At 41.3% G+C, this 21,131-nt stretch overlaps 1 protein-coding gene across 5 annotated transcripts in view; it reads left to right on the top strand.

Annotated features, from left to right (window-relative positions):
• The window catches only part of rbfox3a (RNA binding fox-1 homolog 3a), a 440,273-nt gene that overhangs the window by 284,098 nt on the left and 135,044 nt on the right, over positions 1 to 21,131 (top strand). For 4 of the 5 annotated variants that reach the window (XM_047608701.1, XM_047608700.1, XM_047608702.1 and 1 more), the window contains one exon: positions 4,047 to 4,168. In XM_047608701.1, coding sequence (XP_047464657.1) covers positions 4,047 to 4,168 — 122 coding nt within the window. Of the gene's footprint in view, positions 1 to 4,046; positions 4,169 to 13,165; positions 14,080 to 21,131 lie in introns of those variants that run through there. The other variant, XM_047608704.1, reaches the window with a different exon arrangement.

The raw sequence follows: 21,131 nt of genomic DNA, 5'->3' as shown, positions 1-21,131 counted from the left end.
TAAACCTCGCCACGTTGTGACAGTGTTACAGGCATTGACTGCATATAAATATGGACAATGCATCCCCACTTCCTTGCATTGGCCAAACTGATGCTATTCACCTGGCATGCCATCTTGCAAGATTGGAGCCAGAGTCTACACAGTACGGTCTGAGGTTGGCACCACCTTGAGCTGTAATATTGTTTGATAAAACGAGCACACATCCAGGTATGTGGACTATACTTGAGTATATTGAATTTCAACAGTACAGTACAGACAATAATGCATATTCATAGTTGCCTGTGGCTTGATTGGCTGTTACTAACTAACTTGCAGGTGCATTTCTGCAACCTACCAGACTGAAGAGTAGATCAGTAGATTTACAACAAACTGTTTCACCTCAGTATTTTGCTTTGTTTGCATCCACTCCCCCTCATGAGATCATGTATGATGGTGCATTCGATTCCCCCTGATATGGAGTGAATAATAACTTGTAGTGGGTGCCGTGTTATATTTTCATGGCTGTGTGAAAGTATGAGTTTAGAGAGATGGGTTTCAGCTTCAGGGTTTGATGCAACCTTATCTCAAAATCAGGAAGGATTTCCCATAGCCTGAATCCAGCTTAAATGGGATTTGTTTGCGTGGAGACTAATCGATGTGGTTCTCTAACTGTGATAGGCGTCTAGATATCAGTAGAGGAGATGGTTAATGCGGGGACAACCAGGCCTGTGTTTGGAAAGTGATAAATATTAGGAGGTGGGCTCCTGCTCAGAGAGGGAGTGCTTCCAAGCACTGGAGAGGAGATGATAAATTGGTCTGGAGAGGGAGTGTATTGGGCACATCCAGCTCAAAGAGAGACTCAAAGACCCCAGGCCTCCAAACACCTCCATATGTCCAACTCATATTTTCTTTTCCCCCTGTCCTACTAGTCTTGCCATCAGCATCAGGTGTAGCAGTCTGAGCAGCAGTCACACACACATACACACAACCCATGAGCTGCTGACTGGGATGCAAGCCTAGCAGATGCACACTTGCCAAAGAACCAGGGCAGGACCTAGCCAACAGGCTGTAACCGTGTGTGTGTGTGTTTGACTTTGTGCTAAACTACCGAGAGTGATGGAATGTAAGATAGGTTGGTTCTTGCAGGGCCAGAAGAAACCAGCCAAGTCCAGTTCGTGGCACAGAGGAAGAGCTGGTGCAGCGAGACAGAGTGTGATCTGGGTGAAATGTATTTCAGAAACCCCAGCGGAGAGCTTCATTTACCATCTCCTCATCTCCTACTACACCAAACTGCTGTACACTGCAATCACATTGAGTATTATGGGTTTTACTGTAATTACATCTGCAGACTGACACTCCACACCTATTCACTCTGTGGTGTGGTAGCTGCTAGTCTGTCACGGTTGTTTAAAGGGAATGATTATTCTTATTTTATGTTATGTATTGTATATAATATTACAATGTCTAATGTTCATGTTAAACCTGGGCTAACTTTCAAATAAATGTATGTAAAATGGATCCTTGTGTGCCAAACATCATGCGACAGACTGCTCTCAGTACTTGGTTTAGGATTTTTGTGCTGCTTGTGTGAAGAGCTGGTCACACAGCTGGTCTTTAGATGGTCAACAGCTCCAGACAAAGCACGCAGACAAAGACAAAGATATACAAACACATTTATTACTTGTAGGAATTTAATATACTAAAGAAATGACAAATGTGGGCTTTAGAGAATAAATAAATGTAGCTACAAATGAGGATTAAAATGTCAACTTAAATTCGTGCTTTGCTATTGCCATTGAAACTTAGGTGCCACCAGTAATTGTATCGACACAATCTTTGGTGGAGATATGGTATCAGTATTGTGTTGTGCATCCTGCCGGCACAAATTTGAGCTCACAGAGTACACACCCCTGAATTACACCTAGCCCAGCAGCCACAGGACTGTGAAAGCTAGACAGCTGAGCTAGGTGGATTTCAGTTCAGCGATAGTACAACAGACACAAACAGAAGCTAGACCTGATATAAAAATATCCATGGCTCAAAGAAAATGATAATACATGCATAAGACCACTAGTATGACTAAAACACTAAAAAATGATAATAATATTTTGCAGGGAGGAGGGGCATCTAGTGTGCAGTGTGTAGTGTTCTAAAGCCAACACCCTCCTTAACCAACTCTAACTAACCCCAGTTTGAAAATTAACCAATAGGAATGTACATAAATGACCGGGGTTAGATGTTCTGTTTACTTAAAACACATCAGAAACACGTAGAAGGGTTTGAAACAGACCTCAACCAAAATACTCAGTGTAAACAAGCTGAATACATATATTTTTTCAGATATTTTACTACATAATACATTTTTTACAAATACTTCTACTCCCTCGGCTGTTATTGGACAAAGTGCCAAATTTCTTATATTAATAATGTATCAATATTGCTTCACACTGTAAATATAACAAGTACCGAGACAGGACGATAAACATGTTTTTGCTCATGTAAGACCTCCAGTCTCACCTGATCAGGGTTGTGGCCAACAGTGCACAACATCATTGAAAATGTGTGCTGATTTCAGCACACAGCATGAGGTCCACAGATATTAGATTCTTCATCTTTGTGACTGCATCCCAAACAAATTCACATCCCCTCTCACATTTTATATGAATTAACCGAGCTGTTAAATTGAAACAAAGCTGGACAGAGACATATTACCGCCACCAAACAAACCAGTCTTTTTGTTAGCTCTCTCACTTTATATTATAACCCGTGACAGCAGCTCCAATATCAACTGCAGGCCAAACCCTGTTACAGAGATCAATCTGACACAAACTGACTGGCCTATTAGCTCGTGGTTCCCTTATTTGTTCTGTTGCACCAGTAGAAAGGCAGACCGTTAACATTCCTATTGTGTGTTGTAATATAAGATGAGATCAACCTTATTGATTTAAGGACAAGATGACAAGAAGAACTGGTGGAGAACAGGTATAGTTGGTATGGTGGAGACGAAAAAGTTAAATCCAAAGAAAGAGAAGGAAGGAGGAAGCGGCAGCGGAAGAGTAAGGGTGGATGGAGAAAGAGAGTGGATAAAATGCAGGTGAATGACACAGGAGAAGAGCAGAAGTTAGATGAATGAATGACAGTCTGTCCTGCAGTCAGTCTCAGGAGTGCAGTTTCAAAGACAGCCTCCATAAAGCCTGGCAGGCTGTAATGTTCCCCTGCCTCATCCCAGTTTGGCATGGCATGGTTTGGCATTCTTTCTATGCGCCTCCTTTACTGTCTCAGCAAACCTCAAAAGCACAAGTGACACTTTAATAGCCCCTGGTTTTTACTCTGCAACTTAAATCAAGAAAGGCAAGAGCCATGGCAGCACTGACTTCCTTTGTTTGCTCTTTAATTTTGTTGATCCTGTGTTTTCTTTTCTTACTTTATATGCATTGTTTTATCACCCAGTTATTCTGCTCGGCCTTGTTTGAACAGCATTCAAGTTTGTAGGGATTTTGCACTCATATTTTATCCAGGTAACTTTTTCTTTTGTCTTGTGTACGAAATGTTGTGGCATTTTTCATTTCCGGTAATCAGACATTTCAAAAATCAGACATTCATTCAGTCATTTTCTGTAACCTCTTGTCCTTTGTGGTTGGGCTGTAGCTCATCCTAGCTGTCACTGGGCAAGAAGTGGTGTATATCCTGGACAGGTCTCCGGTCTATCTTGGGGACAACACAGAGAGATAATCACACTCACACCTACAGCCAATTTAAATTTACCAATAAACCTATCGGGTATGTATTTGGACGGACCCATAAAGCCACAGGGAGAACCTGGAAACTCGCTGTGAGGCATCACCCCCATTTTAGACAATTCCGAGCCATTTTTCTGTTCTGGACTTGTATTCCTTATATTTTATCCCAGTTTATCCCATTGAGATGTGGTATTTTGTTGAAGGAGGCAATGAGAACAGTGTCCTAGGACTGATCTATTTTATTGCCACTCTGTCAGTTTTTGGAAATATGCAAATTGGTTATAAATTTCATTAACTGTGGACAAAATGTGTTTCATTGTTTTTCAGAAACCAAGCCAGGAAGTGGTCTGTGCAAACCAGGAACCATTGCTTTGTTTGGTAACGTGGTGTACAGCGGGCTTCTCAACGAGCACTTCTGGCACTTTGGGGTTCCCCTCGTCACCAGACTGGTCAGTTACTGAATTACATTCTTGTCACTCTGCTGGATTTTATTCTCGCTTTGTGCTGTTGCTTCTGCTGCTGATTTCTTACTTTCTCACACACGAACACATACTCTATGTTGTGTCTGCTATCATATTCGTGTGTGGCATGTTCACTGTTTTGATCTAACGATGTCAGAATGCCATGTGCAGCTTTTTACTGATGGGAAAATGACTGTTTTAGCTTTTGACTTTTGGAAAGTGATGACATCGGTAGTGTCCAAAATCTGAGTTTGCTGCTGGCTATTCAGGTAACGGTTTTGTCTTTTATAGGGAGTCATGAATAAGTGAACAAGACAGTAATTTTTGACTCTCACAATGTCTGACTGATTTTTGCATTAGTAGGTTGCGTCTGTGCCTTTGCAGCTGCTTATACTTCAGGACCAGCCCTGTAAATAATGGATTGAGTTCTAGCATTAACAGAAACTAATGCAATATTAGTGGTATTTCAATTAACTTTGAATTAAGTTGTAATCTCTTCTGCGTCAATTGGTGAATGCATGCCTCAGTTTTATTGAACCGCTGATAAATGTTATATTTGATAGATATCGATGTTGTTTCCCCGTCAGGATACAGCAGAGGATATTTGCTGGCTCAGTTTGATCACTCATCCGTGAGCCGGGGAGACAGACACGCTCCCAATTTTGTCTGCTTGCTTATTACATCTGATGAAAGACAGCTGATTTTGGTGTATGGGAAAATAATTGTCGACCTTGCTTTTAGCAGATATTATACGTTCCTGGATTTGCATCACAGTTTAAAAACTGAAAAACGGTTTTACTGTCAAATGCTGAAGTGAACTCTACATTCCCCCCCCCCACATTGTCAACATTTGAACTAAGACTACATATAGTCTGCCACACCTGATATAATCAACATTTTTATTAGGTACATTAGTCATGTTTTATTTACAGTGACGCTGTGCACAACACACAGACACTCAGGCGGCATTTTGAAATGATTCAGACCATTGCGGATGTTGAGTGCTGAGATCTATAACACAAATAGCAGCTGGCCTCTCTCATCTTCCTCATTCACTGTTCACAGCTGCTTTCACTGGATTTCTTGTCCACTACTAAAAAAAAGTGTCAAAATCTGCTGGTTGATGATGACATTTGCGTTTGTTTTAGCCGGTCGCTTTTAATAACAAAGAAGATGATGATTATGATCATGTGTGGTGCATCATATGGCAGACCTTTATAGATTAAAGCAGATGAAGGCCAATATCCTGTGCTAATATTCAGTCATTCTTACCATTGTGTGAAGCAACCAAGTTTATTTCTTGGGAAATCCTGTGATGAAGGTCAGTTTGCACTGAAGTATAGCACTTAGTGCGGAGTAAACGAGTCATTTATGCACAGGCTAATTTCTTGTTTCAACTCCAGAGTTTACATTTTATGGGGTCATGTTTATTTGATGACTTAAGGTGCTGCACCAGGTGAACTTTATATTTCATTGTCCTTTCTTCATAATGAGTGTGACAAAAAATTCCCAGCCTGCTGTGCTATATTTTATTCATCACAATTTGAAATTTGACTTTTGATGTGTCAAAAGTGTGTCTGCACAGTAGTATAGCTACTTTTCTAAACAGGTACTTGAACTAACCCTACCCCTAAATGTCAAATATATCAATATGTCAAAATAAGAAAGAGATACAGTAGTATGTGTGTATCCGTGTTGCATGTTACATGTTGGTGTTTGTTTGTTTTTTGTTTTGTTTTTTATCTTTTATATATGTATTGTGCAATCTGCATGTTATATATGCAACCCAACTCCCCCAAAACCACTTGTCGTAGTTGGACTACTTTGTAGAGTCAGGGACTTTTTTTTTTTTTTTTTTTAAGCCATCGACTTGTCCCGTTATCTAAGAGACAATTAATGTGTTACTTAAGATAATTAGTAATGAATGGAAAAAGACCACTAGGTAGAGAAAGGCACACCACTGCTCCATAGCACTCACTCCACTGATTTTTTTTTGCAACCAATGAAGGAATCAGCTGCCCTAAAATGTAATGAGAATGTCTGTTGGTGACAGGCTGTGCCTCAGCCAGACCTGTAATGCAAGTCTGTTAGTTCTGGCTCACAAGATGTATGAGGTACAGATGTGACTCATTAAAAAAAATCAAACCAAAGTAACAATGTATAGTATACTTGACACACTTGATATATCTTTGAATATCCTGTGCGGCACCTTATCTGTTCATAAAACTGCACTCGTCTGAACAGAGACCTCAGATGTTGTAACTGGACAATGCTGGAGCCACCTTCCCAGTCTTGGATCACAGCCCCAAATGCTCCTATTACAACTGGGGCCTCTTTCAGACTTTTGCTCCAGTTGTTTTTCAGCCCATGCTGGTTCTCAGTCTTCTAATCCCCTTTTCTTTCCGTTTTCACCACATCTATAACAACTGCCCTCTTCTGCTTCTTGCTAACCACAACCACGTTTTCTTGATTAGCCAGCAGCTGCTTGTCTATCTAGGATTTAAAGTCCCACAGGACCTTAGCTCAGCTGTTCTCAATCATTTTTGGTGGTGTGTTGGTGTTAAGGTCTGTTTCAATTTACATAGTGCCACGGATACAAATTGTTGCCTTGTGCCTCAAATTGGGACCATGATTTAGAGCATAAATAGTGTGCCTTTCCAACCAGCAGAGACACATTTTACAGCACGTCAGCGTTTTGTAGACCAAGTGGCCACGAGCATGTGTCAGGAATTGCCGTTGATTCGGTTTGTTGAAGAAATAAGTTATTATTATTTCTCAGTTAAGTTACAAACTAATATCATACTGACTTTGCTCTGATATTTTCACTTTGCAAAATGACGATAAAGTGACGGTGATCCCAAGAGTTTCAAAAAGTAAAATTGCAGGTGTTATCAGGCCCCTCTCCTTTGGAACCAGCTCGGTTCAGAAAGCAGACGTACTCTATACATTTAAGTTTAAGCTTCACACTTTCTTTTTTGATAAAGCGTATAGTTAATGCTACCTTAGATGTCCCAGAGCCCTCTCTAAATTACACTGCTGTAAGTCTAGGCTGCTGGAGGTCTCGCGATGATACACTGAGGACAGGTCCTCTACTTCCTTATCTTACATCCTATCCTCTAATATAGATTGTGTGCTACTACTGTATAGCACGTTATTAGCTGTGTGTCCCTCTCTCCACATCTCCCTTTCCTCACCTCCTCTTCCCTTCCCCCATCTGGGACTGCATGTTTCTGATCAGTCACACTCCATACTACTCATCTGTGGTCGTGGTCTCATCAACCTGCCCATTCTTCATGACCTACAGTTATCCACTCTGACCTGAAAGCATTATCCTCTTACCTGGCTATCTTAAATTCAATCATTATACCATTATTACTCTATCAATTCATATTTTGAATGCCAACTCAATCTGTTCTTTTTTTTAATTTATTGAATCTTGACTATTTTTTTTGTATTAGGATTAGACACTACAGCACATGCATGCTTTAGTCTGATATATGTAGCCTATGACAGATGTACGTATGTATCATCTTGTTCCTTCTGCTGCTTTCTTTTCCTCCTCTCTCCTCTCTCTTTTTCCGTATCAAGCAGATGGGTCCCTCCATATGAGCTGGGTTCTACTCAAGGTTTCTTCCTGTTTAACGGGACTGTTTCCTTGCCAATCTCCAGGGGTTTTAGGCTCTATGTTGTGCAAAGCGTCTTGAGACAATATGTATTGGTATTGATGCTATAGAAATAAAATTAAATTGAATTGTGTTGATTTGCAAAGACAATCTTCCCAAGAAAATGGCATCAGTTATTTGATTGGATATCTAAAGGATTATCTTTACCAACTGACATTCATTTGAGTCTTCGACTACATGGGAAATATGATTGTTGTGTATCAGTGTGTGTACGGATGACATTAGGGGATAGAGTCACAGGGCCTGGAAATTGAACATCGATATTAAGCAGAAAAACAACATCATTACACAAACTTATTTTTAATTGGTCCAAATATTACATATTGTAACCGAATTACAACGTAAGATTTCATAAATACTGTATATCCAGCATCTGCGAACATATGTCTAAGTGCTTGGATCATCAATATCAGCCAGGCCTTCATGTTTCCATGCCCCATTCTGATTGGTTAGTTGATAGGTGTGTTGTAGCAGCATTAACAGTGTGAGTGCTACATTTCTGACTGTTGAGCTCTCAACCGTTGGTCTTCAAAGCTGTGATGTAGCACACAGACACCATGTTTCTTTCATTTCCAACTATAAAATTTACAGTATACAACAACCCCAATCAATCTTGTTTTCCTTGAACAAGCATTTTACTCCTTGTTCATTTTAATCTTTTTTTTAGTCTCCTCTGCACTTTGCCAGCAGACCGTAGAGCACACAGTAGAAAAGAGATGAGAAGTATGCCAATACTAAGGTGGCCCGGAGAGCTCAGTTTACTGCAACTTGAGAAAACCTGTGCAAATAGGGCAAACTCTAGCAAATTAAGAAAATGTTTTCATCCACTTGAGGTCCAGGTGCAGCGCAAATCCTCAAAAACAGAAACGCACTGCAAAAATTCCAAAAGAAAAAAAAAAACAAAAGAAAAAAAGCAAAAGAAGCAACAACTGAATTGTTCCTGGGATCCTATGAAGTGATGAACTGCCTGGGACTAGGCACACTTGTTGTTCAAAGCTTTATGGCTTTTGGTGTTGTTGGCATTTGCTTCTGGTGAGTGGAAAATTAGCATTTTGCTTACTGCCTTTGCCAACCATTTTTTAAATTGACTAATTTTCAGGTGGAGGGTAGGAACACTAGTTAGACTACATTGTGTGTGAAGCTGCCTACATTGTGAAAGGATTTGTGTTATACAGATTAGAGAAAATGGCCAATAAATTTAGCCCACTGAAATTTTTGAATGAGAATTGGGTCAGATTTCCATTGCATTCCATTCTATTTTCTCTAATCTGTATAACACAAGTCCTTCATAATGTTATAGGCAGCTTTGCGCACATTGTCATCTAACTAATGTTCCTACCTTGAAATTAGTGAGTTCATAAATCACATTTGCAGGTTTTGTGAGTTTTTGCAATGCACTTGTTCAACAACCTCTTCTTAATTTGCTTGTGTTTTGTCTATTTGCACTTGTTTTGTCAAGTGCACTGAGCTCTCTCAGCCACAGGATATAGAGACCAGTACACATGCACACTAAACCCCTTTTCCTGCTATGGACCAAAGAGGAAACAGTGGTGGAATCAAAGAAACATGCTCTTTTTCCAGGTGAGAGATTGCGCTGTGTGCCTGGCAGTGGACAGTGACACAGTGAGAGGAACTCCGCTAGGAGGACTGAGATCAGGTGGAGCTGCTGAACATCACTCTCTGAGGGTGTGACAGAGGGTTGCTGGCAGCACTGAAACTGGGACTTCAGACAGGCAGGCTCAGAAGGCTCCTCCAGGAGAGTTGTTTGTGGTCGCATGCACATGCTCATTGCTGCATTCCAAAAATGACAGCAACAAATTCCCAAACTGCAAATTGTAATTATAGCCTCTCTGCATTCAGCTGGTTTACCATTGTTGTTTTAGAGTGTTATAATCAGTGTTTGACAGAGTGAAGTGAATAATACATCCAGGATCAAGAGCAGGTGCTCATACACTGTTAAAACATCTATGGAATGAAATGTGTCATGGAATTGACTTTAGAACCGTTTTCTGTTCATGAGATCGAGTTTTGGATATTTTCTGTTACACTGTTTAGTTTCTTTGGTATTTCTGATTATATCATTCGTTTCTCCTTGTTTCTTCTGCCCCTCACTTATTTTACTTTCCTGTTGTAAATCCATCAATCCATCTGCAAATATGTAACCACAACATTATGACCACTAGCAGTAGAAGTGAATATCACTGACCATCTTGTGACAATTCAACATTCTGCTGGGAAACTTTTGGACCTGGTATTAATTCATTTGGATGCTACTTAGACATGTATCACCCACCTAAACCAGACCAGTGTTTTCTGAAGTTGAAGTGGTCAAAGCTTTTAAAGTCAAATACTTTGAATCAAGTCACTATGTAATCCCTTTTGTCCTGAGCTTAGTAACAGAAATCCCATTGCGCCAATGTCCCCACCATGACTGCATAAAGAGTTGCTGTCTGCATGCACGCAGAGAGTGACTCCACACTCATGAAATCCAGAGCATGCTTTTGCAGTACTGTGTCCTGAACGCTTCCACACCCTTAGTAAACATTATTTACAGGGAGATGTACAATACATTTATTACACAAAGGGGCATAGGTTTCTGACACTTATAAAAGAGGCGGATCGTGTATGATTGCCGATGGTTCATCAATGGTTAATAGCTTTCCAATGATTAAGGGTGTAAATGAGACATAAGACATTCATTTGGAAAAGCTTATTTTTACAAGTTTTGGATCAGCTGACCACCCTTTCAAATGTGTGTCATTTCAAGCACACGGAGTAGCCCTTTGAGAGGATGCAAACATCCTGGAGACATACCAGCTTAAACATCCAGATATCGTTTATTTTGTGCATTTAGTCCGTACTCTACATCTCCATGGGCTGATCTGATGTTGCTGCTCTACTCCACGGCACTCCACCAGTCTGTCGTCTTTTTGCATAAGCCTACTCGCATGCAATGTCTGGACTAACTTATTCATGACCCAGACCTGAAATAGCATGATGCCCAGATTTGATAGGAAAACGCTCTCTTTTCAATGGTAGTTGCTAGGGGGATAAAAAGAAAGGCGTTAGCCCGTTTCTGCGCTCTCGGTTGTCTCAGAGGGAGTGGTGAGCGTTGAAGCTGAGACTGCACACCGGGCATGCATACATGTATGTAAATGGCCTTATTTCAAGAAGGAAGAAAGACCAATTCCAGCACAAATGTCTGTAGATGAATTGGTATTCATAATTTATTTTAACTGTGAATTAGCTCATTATTTTTTTTTACACTGATTTCAATATATCAAACTTGAGACATTTGTATTACATTTCACTCCTTCCAGCCATGAAAACGTGGGGGCCAAATTGCCTGCATGGTTTTAGTTCTAAAGAAATCAGCTTTTGTGGTCTAAATAAGCAGAGTGGATTCCCTATTGCAGCACTGATTAACAATTAATTGCGAAAGTGTATGCAGTGTTGAGGCGATGGTCTTCTTTGCCATAATGATGGTTTCAAATGAATGTTTCATTGATGATGAAACCAAACATGCATCCTTTCAAAGACCGGACTGAAGTGAAGAATAAGCGAAGCTAAAAACCCTTGACAATCTGAAAGTGCTTTTGTGCAACTTGTGGAATATGGAATGTTTCCCCCCGCTGCAGATCTTTAAATAGGCTCTTGAGTTTGTTGGGTTAAATAGCAGAATTGCTGCTCACATGTTAAGATACAGATTCTGTCATCATCCTTGATTTACTGCTGTGTGAGGATCATGATAGCTGTTTACTGTATGCACTGAATTGCATTTACTTTTTCTTTATCAAATTTAATTACAGTAAAACTGGCTTGTAGCATATATTATAAGTTACATGGCTGTTATTCAGTTTCCATCATGTAGTTTTTCTCGGTGCTTCTCGGTAGTTGTTGCTGGTGCTTGGTAATGATACTGATGCCTGGTACTGATCCACAGTGTGGTCCAGGAATCATTTGTGTCAGAATAAACTTCAGTGTATGTGTGTTCACAGTAACAAAGGTGCTGTATATGGCACCCAGTGCAATCATTTCCAGACCAAACTGGTGCTCAATAGCTCAATAAGATACCAGTCAGGAGATATTGTAATATGTGAGCAATCAGATATTGATATTCATTTTTTTAAAAAAAAAATAAAAAAATAAAAAATGAAAACAGGAAAAAGAAACACTGAGTCTGACAAGACAAAGGGTAGCACTGGAGTGGCCAGGTCTCTCTTCCAGTCCAGTATCTCCCGTGCTGTATTTCAGGCAGTAAAGGGGTTAAAATGGCAGCTTGCCTCAGTAGTGTATTGACTACACTGGTGGTGGCAGGGGGTGGGGTTGGTGGGGGAAATGTGCTGAGGCAGGCTACAACATCCAACCCTCACCCACCCCTCTCTTGTTCCCTCTCTCTTTGCCTGTCTTGCCCAGGCACGTTGCAAACACACCCATCAAATGTATGCAGCGCACACACAATATGCACACGTAGAACGACGCAGATGCTAGGTCTGCACTGAGTTGTGCGAGAGACATTTTGTGGTGCGTGTGCTCGCAAGTTTAAGTGTGTGCGTGTGCCCGACGTGCAAGGCACACGAGTCGTTTGTTAACTCGTTATACAGAGTGAAAGACGCAAAATATACTTACAGCCACATTCTGCACTCTCTCACATATGTGCGCGCAGCTTGAGCATGCAGCTTACAATATTCCCTCTGCACTAGTGTGGGCCAGACCAGCTTGGCCAAGCGTACCATTGCGCATATATGCATCCATACACGCCGCCACATTAACACAAGTGCACACCATCACTCACTCCCTGTGCAGAGAAGAAACACCAGAGGGAACAAAAGAACAAGGAGAGGTGGTAGCTCCAGTTTAGCTTTGTTATCACTGTGACTTCCCTTCCACCTCTCTCCCTCTCTTCTTAGGTTACACAATCACTCTGAATTTTATTTTGTTTAATGGCTCTCTTGCCCCATACACAACACCACCAGAGCTCCAGTCCCCCTTTTTCCTCCCCAGCGTTCTCCCAGTGCAACTTAATGAACCCGGCTGGTATCATTGGCTCTTTAGCATAAGCAACAACGAGCCGGGCTCCTCTCTTCTCTCACAACTCTGTGCATCTCCGTTTCTCCCTCTCTCCTCTCGCCTTGCCGCCCCTTTTCCGGTTCCTTCGTCGGCTTTCCCACAACTTCTACGCAGCCTCTCGCCGTCCTCCACTTCCCAGCGTGTATCTGCAGCACCAGCATCCTTCCACTAGCTCATCTCTTCCTCCCTCCTCCCTCCTTCAAAGTCTCTCTCTTTCCTCCTCTCTCCCCTTTCCCTTTTCTCTCTCCGCTTGAAAGCTTCTACGCTACTGTACCGTGTGGTGATCTCCAGCTTTTCCCACCCCCAGACTCTCCAGTGCTCTTCACCCAGGGACGTTGTAGAAGAAAGTCCGTCTCTGACTTGCCTTGCTTCTGAGCTGCTGAACGAGAACTACTCGGGATGAGAGACGCAGGGAAGGAAAGGGAGAGAATGTGCTCAGACTGAGAGGAGGCAGGCTTCAGTGTATGTCAGTAAAACAGAGGGATAGTTAACATCGAGCAAATAAAGGAGGCAGGAAGAGCTGAGCGCTCAAAAAAGGTTGGCAAGTTGGACAAGAGGAGGAAGAAGAAGCAGGGGAAGAAGAAGCAAGAAAAAAGAATTAAAAGAGAGGGGAGGTACAGTAACAACGCCTCGCAGCACTTTCTCTCTCCTTCTTGCCTCTCTCCGTACTCTTTCTCTCTCTTTTCTTCCCCCTACGGCAAAGAAGCGGAGGAAGACTTTTTTTTGAAAAGTACAGGGGGAGGAGAAGCAGTGTGAGAGCCTCGGCAGCCACTCTGAGAAGCAAAGTCACGCTTCAGAAGAGTCAGCGGGAGAGGAAGACCAACTGTCTTTAGGGGCAGAGGGACACATAAAAAGGACTTTATAACTCTGCTACAAAACCACAAACACAGGGGCAATTAACTGGCCGTCAGATAACAGTAACAGACACTGCTGGCAGAAAAAAAAAATATCCCTGAGAAAGAAAAAAGTGACTGAAGAAGAAGACCAGTGCAGGACAGGACAGACATACTGAAAAACACATCAACAAAAAGAAACAGAGAGAGAAAAAGAGGAAGAGCGCCGGCCTCTCCGGTGTCCTTGCATACCCCCATCTTCCACCCCCTGCTTTCCCATCCCCTCTCAGCCGAGATGATGATGTATTTCTGGGTGAGTACTGAGGCCCTGCAAGGGCTCCTGAACATTACTGGGCAGCCAGGGACCCACACATTAAAACAAGAATACTTTGCAGTGGCATACAATGTGTGGCTGTCAGCTTTGGCTCCTGTTCTCCCGGCTCTAGTCGATCGAATGAGCAGATTACATAGTTCATTGATGCTTTATATTTTTTATCATCTTGAACTGCCAACCATGTGCATGACAGTGTCATAAGTTACACGGTTTATCTGGATGTGTGAGAATGAGACGTATGGAAGTGTCCATTTAAAATCAGGGATGTGGAATCAGTTGCGTCCAAGATGTCAGGAACGCAATGTTTTTTTTTTTTTCCTTCCTACTTTAAAGGATTGCAGTCACCCAGTTGGTAGGGAGGGAGTTTTCAGTGAGAATTAGAGATACAAAAGACAGCAATGATGTCATGCTAACGTGCTTGAAACACAGTGAATTATACTTAAGCTTAAGGCTGCTGTAGGATTTTTGTTATCACACTGCAGGGAAGTTTTTGTGTGTGAACGCTGCATGTGAAGCCATACAAGTGGAACTACCAAAAATGATCAGAAGGAATGGATTAAATGAATATATCTGCAATGCACATTTATATACAATAATACCACATTCTAAGTGGACAGTAAAGCAAGGTCTAACTGACCAGGCTAACTAAAATTAAATTAAAGTTTACTTTTATAGCATCGAGTCTTTTTATTTTTGACATCCCATACTGTGCACTTTCCTAAAAAATGTTTTACTTAAAAGCAGAGATCATCCACTCACAGGAAACATTGTTTGTATGTGCCCATGTGTCCTCAGAAATGCAAAACTTTCCTTCTGATAGTCTTACGATATTTTCATACTTTTCCCAGCATAAAGCAACCTCTACATTTTCTGAATCATTGTTTTAAAAGAGAGGACTGGTTCATTTTGTTTAGCATGGCACAGATAGTTATAACAGAATCGCATACTTGAACCAATTCAGCATACATATATGAGATTTAAAAACTATTATTACTGTCATCAAACCGGAACACAAAGGGTCACGAACAGCTGCCAACACTTTATCCTGGCATCATGGAAGTGTTTTGTATTAAATTGCTCTAAATGCGTCTTGCACCCTCTCTGCTACTTCTAGTTGCTCCTCACTGAGCAGGTTTCTGTCTGCATTTGTATCACTGCCACAATGAGTAACACGGATCTGCTGTTAAGTTCATTGATGGGAAATTTTGATTGATGATTTTGAGAGTGAGCTCCACTTTCAGCCCAATAAGGTGTCACCGAATGAGATTAATATTATGGGACTGAAGTCATAACAAACAAAAATAACAAACATTTCTAGCATCAGACAAAGCTTCTCTTAGTTTGAGTGTACAGCGTTCCAGTCTGTTGGATGTTTTTAACTAAATATTAATTTATTATAATTATGGCTGCCACCTTCAACAAATAACGCTGCAGCTTGCCATTTTTCTTTCCCCAACAAAAAAAAACAAGCAAATTAAAGAGATGTTTCAGAGCGATCTGAGGTGATGGTAGCAGTGATTAATTGCTTTTTAAATGGTAACATCGCATGGCAGGTTGTCAGAGTACAACCAAACTCTTAATAACATTTAAATAAGTGAAGCCTGCAGCCTGCTAATGGCCAGGGCCGGTTTGTAATTTAGACGCAAACTTTTTTTTTTGATTTTTTTTTTTTTTTTTATCCTCAGCTTTTCTCAGTTATCACTCATAACACATATAGTGTTACCTTTTTGTTGTGTTCTCATGTTATGGTTTCATTCAGACATGACAGCTGGAAAGAACCACAGTGGTCCCATGATATTTGTCACCTGGAGCGTGAAAGTGAGGGAGGAAGGTAGGGAGATAGAGGAGTGTGTTCAGTTCACTCCCACACCGCTGGATTTTAAATTGTGTGAATGACATGTTAACATTGGGAACATATTCCTGTTTTCCCAGAGAGTTCTGTGCCGGATATTCATATTATTGCTGAATAAATATTTAGGAAGGGAGTGCTGTTGTGATTTTTTATTTATTTATTTATTTTTCTGGTTGTATGAGTTTCCATTTAAATTAAAAGGATTTTATTTTACTGAGCCGGATACAGTAATATCCTTCTTTGTCAATTTTATGTTGTTGAAGCATTTAAATTAAAACTCATTTGAAATGTATTAATTGTATTAAAATATTAAAAGGCTTCAGACTGAAGAAAGGCTGTTTGTTCATACAGCCATGCAGGGCCGGCGTCAGAATTTACGCACTAAGATATAAATATTATGTGGCTAGCTTTTATATATTATGAAGCGGCTGTGCAGCGGGTTGCTGTGCATTTGGGTTTGGTATTGTATGCACCTTGTGTGTGTGTGTGTGTGTGTGTGTATTATCAGGGCAAAATGAGATCCTGGAGATTTCTACTGTAGCAGGAACTAACACAAACCTGGTTTTGAAGCATGTTTGTGATTTTTAACTAGAGGATGGGTTCACCTGAGAGACACATTCATTAATAATTTTCAATATTGTCACTACATTAGCAGCATTTTTCTCCAATGAAAGCCTTGCGGGGACTTTCTGAGAGGAATATTTAATAATAATTACTAAAATGAACTTGCTCTTCATGGAGCCACATCTGTCTATCTACATGTTAGACTGCTGTCTGCTTACACACAGTATACACTTTTTTATAGAGGCAAACACACTTCAATAAAAAATCAGCATGGAAAGCGATACACATGGGGAGTCACTGCATACATGTGTCATGTATCTAGCTCCAGGCATGCTTTTTGCTATATCCCATTACCTGGGTTAAACATCATGTGGATTAGCAGCTCCATCACACTGTGTTAGTGCGAGTCTGTGTTTCCGCAGTGCCTGTCATGGGAGTTGGGCCTAGACAGGAGGTTCAGGAGATTCAGCTGAAAGTGTGTAAAGAAGGCTTTTTATTGACGTGCTGCATGGAGCTGAAAATACAGCAATACAGTGTGTACTGACCTTCGTCTGAGCGGTCCCACTGTACTGCAGACCTACAGGAAGCTTCCTGCACATTCTCACTCCTCGTCGGGAGTGCAGGGATGCCCGGCAAATCAAGTGTGTGTTTCCAAGCTAGCGTTGCACTTGTTTGATGGTTGGTATGTGTTGTTTAACAGCGAACCTTAAGGCTTTGGCTTATCGATTTTGTACAAGATTTGCATTGTGATTCAATATAACCCATAGCAATGGGCTGCTGTCAAGTTTTTCTAAGTTTCGGAACTTAACACTAAACACTCAGCTGCATTATAGGAACTATCTCTGAAGTAACTGAATGGAAATTCTCTTCCCTGCAGGCTTAGTTTAGCCCATTTAGAGCGAGACTCCTGGGTTCACTATACAGTAATTGCTTTAAGAGTTCTAATTGTAAGCAAGCTGCCATCAGAGGGTGAAGCTGCTGAAACATAAAAGATGCAAAAACGTGTTATTCGAGCAGCCCGCCTCCTCCCTCCTGAAACCACCCACACCTTTCTGCTTTTAAGTGGCTGTTGGCAGAAGAACATCTGCATCAAAGTGATCTTAATTTGTGCTACTTTACTTTTGTGCGCCGATTGTGTCGATGGAGGGGGTTCGGGTTTCCACAAATGATTTGTTTTCAGAAAGAAAAGTAAATGAATGAGGAAAAGCAAGAATCAAAGAACATAGGTAGCTGTTGTCGTGACCTCCGTGAATCTCCGTCTTCTCCGTTGGTGCAGTTCTCCTCCTCCTCTCTGTCTCTTTGAGGCTTTCAGTCTCTCTTTAGTATTTCTTCTGTTGTCTCAGTATTTCCTCCTCTCTTGCTCTCTCGTCACAGTATGCTGTACAGTTGTTAATGATGGAGAGTCTGTTGCTGGTGGCTGTCTGCAGATATGAAGCAAGCAGAGGGCTTTGATACCAAGGCAGCAGCCAGTGCAGTTGACATTAACTATTCTTCTTCATCACCGCCGCTTACCAACTCTCTCTCGCTGTTTCTGTAAAATATAAACATACTGTAAAAAAGGACTAACACAATGGATGCCGATATATACTCACAAAAGCATCACCAAGCCGTGGATGCATGACTATTATGTGCTCAAACACAAACACTGCAGGCTCTGAAGGCACATCTGCATGTACTCATCACAAGATGCCAAGAGATTGTTTTAAGCCGAATAACAATGTGCAACTTTAAATTCTAACTTTAAATGTATTGATTGTTAAAATAATATTTATATCCAGCTGTACTGCAGTACATCTGCACAGACATACACACACATACTCACACACGCACACACACACGCGCCCACAGTGCTGAGGTTGCAGTGATCTTCTTGATGTTGGTCTGACAACAGTCAGAGAGTTCCTCCATCTGTCCCTTTAGAGACTGTTTGTGAGAACAAAACCGTGTGTTGTGAGGGATGTAAGAAAGATAACAGGGTCTGGAAGAGAGGAAACAAAGCAAGTGGCCGGAACAATTGAAAAGATGCAGTGACGGTGGATGTGGAAGGAAGAAAAAGAGAAAGAGGAACGGACTATCAGAGAAAGGTAGTTGATTGAGGGTCAGTTTGGAGTCCGGTGCGTATCGCAGACATGGAAAGGGGAGAAGGGAAAAGGTGATGACCAGCGTGTTTCACTTCCTCTTGTTTGCGCCACTGGGTCATTAGTGTAAATTATTCATGCTGTACATGGACGGTTGGAGATGGAGGGCTGGCCATTTTTGAGGAGGAGAGGAGGGAAAGACAGGAGCAACAGTGTAGAGAAGAAAGGAGGTCTGCGGCTGCCTCCTCCCTCCTCCCTGCTCTCCTCGGTGTGTCTGTAAGCTGATAAATAATTGAGTGTGCAGAGCAGGGGACTGCATGGGTTAGAGGGGAGAAGGGGAGGTCTGCGGAGCGCTAGACAGTGAAATGAGGATCTGCGCCAGAATAGAGACTGCATCTTTTAAACTCCCCTTCTCCCGCATGTCTTAGATTTGATCCCCGCCAGTCTTGCCTCTGATGCCCTGATCTGAAAGCGTTTGCGATGATGCCCAATTCAGCTGTTGTACACTTGCCCTGGGATTAGGCTTAGATTTACCCCAACTCTGACAGGGTTAAGTCTTCAACTGACTCAGTTCTAGAGAAAGAGCAGCTATCTGCTTTTGCATTTTGAGCTGTTTCACAAGATGAGAAATAGGGATTGACCATGTGGAGATTTTACAATTAGGCTTTTCAGGGCAAGAGCTGAATCCAGACTGGACTCTGGCTGTTAGTGTGAGAGCTATAGCTGTATAAAACAAAAGGAGATAGGCACTGTGACCACCATACACAAGCGGTTTGGCATTTTGTTCTTCATCATCTTTATGGTTTAGAACGAGAAATTATTTATTTGGAGTGTTGGGAGTAGTGAAGATTATGTCAGCCACAAGGTAGGAACTCCCAAAAGCATACCCTGCTTCATTTTCTATTTTTATCCAAACCATAATTTACAAAATGAATTACATGCTGGGCTGAAAAATGCTTGAAACCAGAAAATTAGACCATAACCTCGTTAGGAACATACTGACTGTTGTAATAAGTCAAATTTAAAGGATGGCCACTTGCTTTTTGCAGTCAGCGGAGTCATCCCCTGCTGGCGTTGAGAGAAAATGCAAGCTCTTCTCTGGCTTCACGCTCAGACCCAGAGGCTGCATCCACCAATCGGTATGTGGAACCAGAACAGAACCTATTGTTCACTGGGGGAAACAAACTGTCAGTGAAAGGCGTATTCAATCAAAGAACAGATAATGAAGTAGAATTCGTGTGGGATGACCCGACTAAATGCTTTAGGTATGATTTGCTGGCAGTGTCTTATTGTAAATGCAAAATAAACCTTCTTCCAGCTTCCAATGTTCAGTTTTGCCTGGAGTCTGAAGTGTGCTCGTGTCGGAGGCTGTAGTTTGTGCTGCAGTTCATTTATTTAGTGTCTTCTTTTTCTAATATTTATTTGGCCCACATTTTCTCCTGTGGTGTTGGTATAATAAGGTTCGTTATAAGCAGGAATTTTAAAGTAACTCCAAGGTAAAATCATCACGGATATCCTTCATGAAAATGGCCATTCACATATTCATATTGAAAAAAAACAAGCACTAGTGACTAATGAAAGCATTCAGAATGTCAGAATCAGTGCAGTGTTGGGCCTTCCCAGAAATAGCCTATTTCCAATAAGTATGTAAACAATAACAACATCGATCATATCAGAAGTTGACCACATGGTCAACCAGATCTTCTCCAGTCAACTCATATATCATATCTCTGCATGGCTACAGTATGCCACTTCTGTCATAAGCTTTCCTGAAAAAACTTCACTATCCTAATGCCTAACATTACTCAGTAGCGGGCTACACACTTCATTTAGCTCAGTGACAACCTAGCAGACAGGAAGCACGGCCATCCCCACCACTGCTGTTAGAGGGGCTGCGGTGTCTGCGTGAATCTCTGCTTCTCTCCATATTAATTTCAAAGGCTGTGTGGCCACGAGGCACTGGCAATCAGCCGTGTAATCCATGTAATTCTCCACTGAAAGAACAGTGTCAAACTGTTAAATGGACAAAGTGCTGCCAGTGTCCACTCAGTAATGCTTTAATTGATCCGTGTTTGTGGCTGCTCATCATAGTTAAAGCCAAATGCAGCAAGTGAGGAGTGATGGCATTATTCTTCCTTCCTTTTGGTGCTCCCATGTTGGACTTATATGTATGGAAACTGTATATGCGCATAAATTTGCACTTTTTGCTGCATTTTTCTGTTCATTTTATTCCTCACTTGAAGCTGTTTCTTTTACAGAGACGCAGCTTATTTTTGATTATACTTTAGAACACACTAGCGATTATGTTAATGGGAACTTTGATCGATATTAATCAATGTAGCTTTAAATAATGTTTCTGCATAAAGAGAATTATTCTGCAAAAGACAGTGTGTCTTTATGTATTTATGATAACCATGGGCCAGAAGTCAGGCTTTTGTTTGTACAGCAACTACTGATCATATGTGGAGAAAACAATGCTTAGCTGTGGCCTTAGAGTGTGTGCATATTGTTATTAAGCTTCATCTGTCAGGTCCCAA

Source organism: Mugil cephalus, chromosome 16 (genome assembly GCF_022458985.1).
Source record: "Mugil cephalus isolate CIBA_MC_2020 chromosome 16, CIBA_Mcephalus_1.1, whole genome shotgun sequence".
Classification (NCBI taxonomy): domain Eukaryota; kingdom Metazoa; phylum Chordata; class Actinopteri; order Mugiliformes; family Mugilidae; genus Mugil; species Mugil cephalus.
This window is presented reverse-complemented; position numbering and strand designations above follow the sequence as displayed.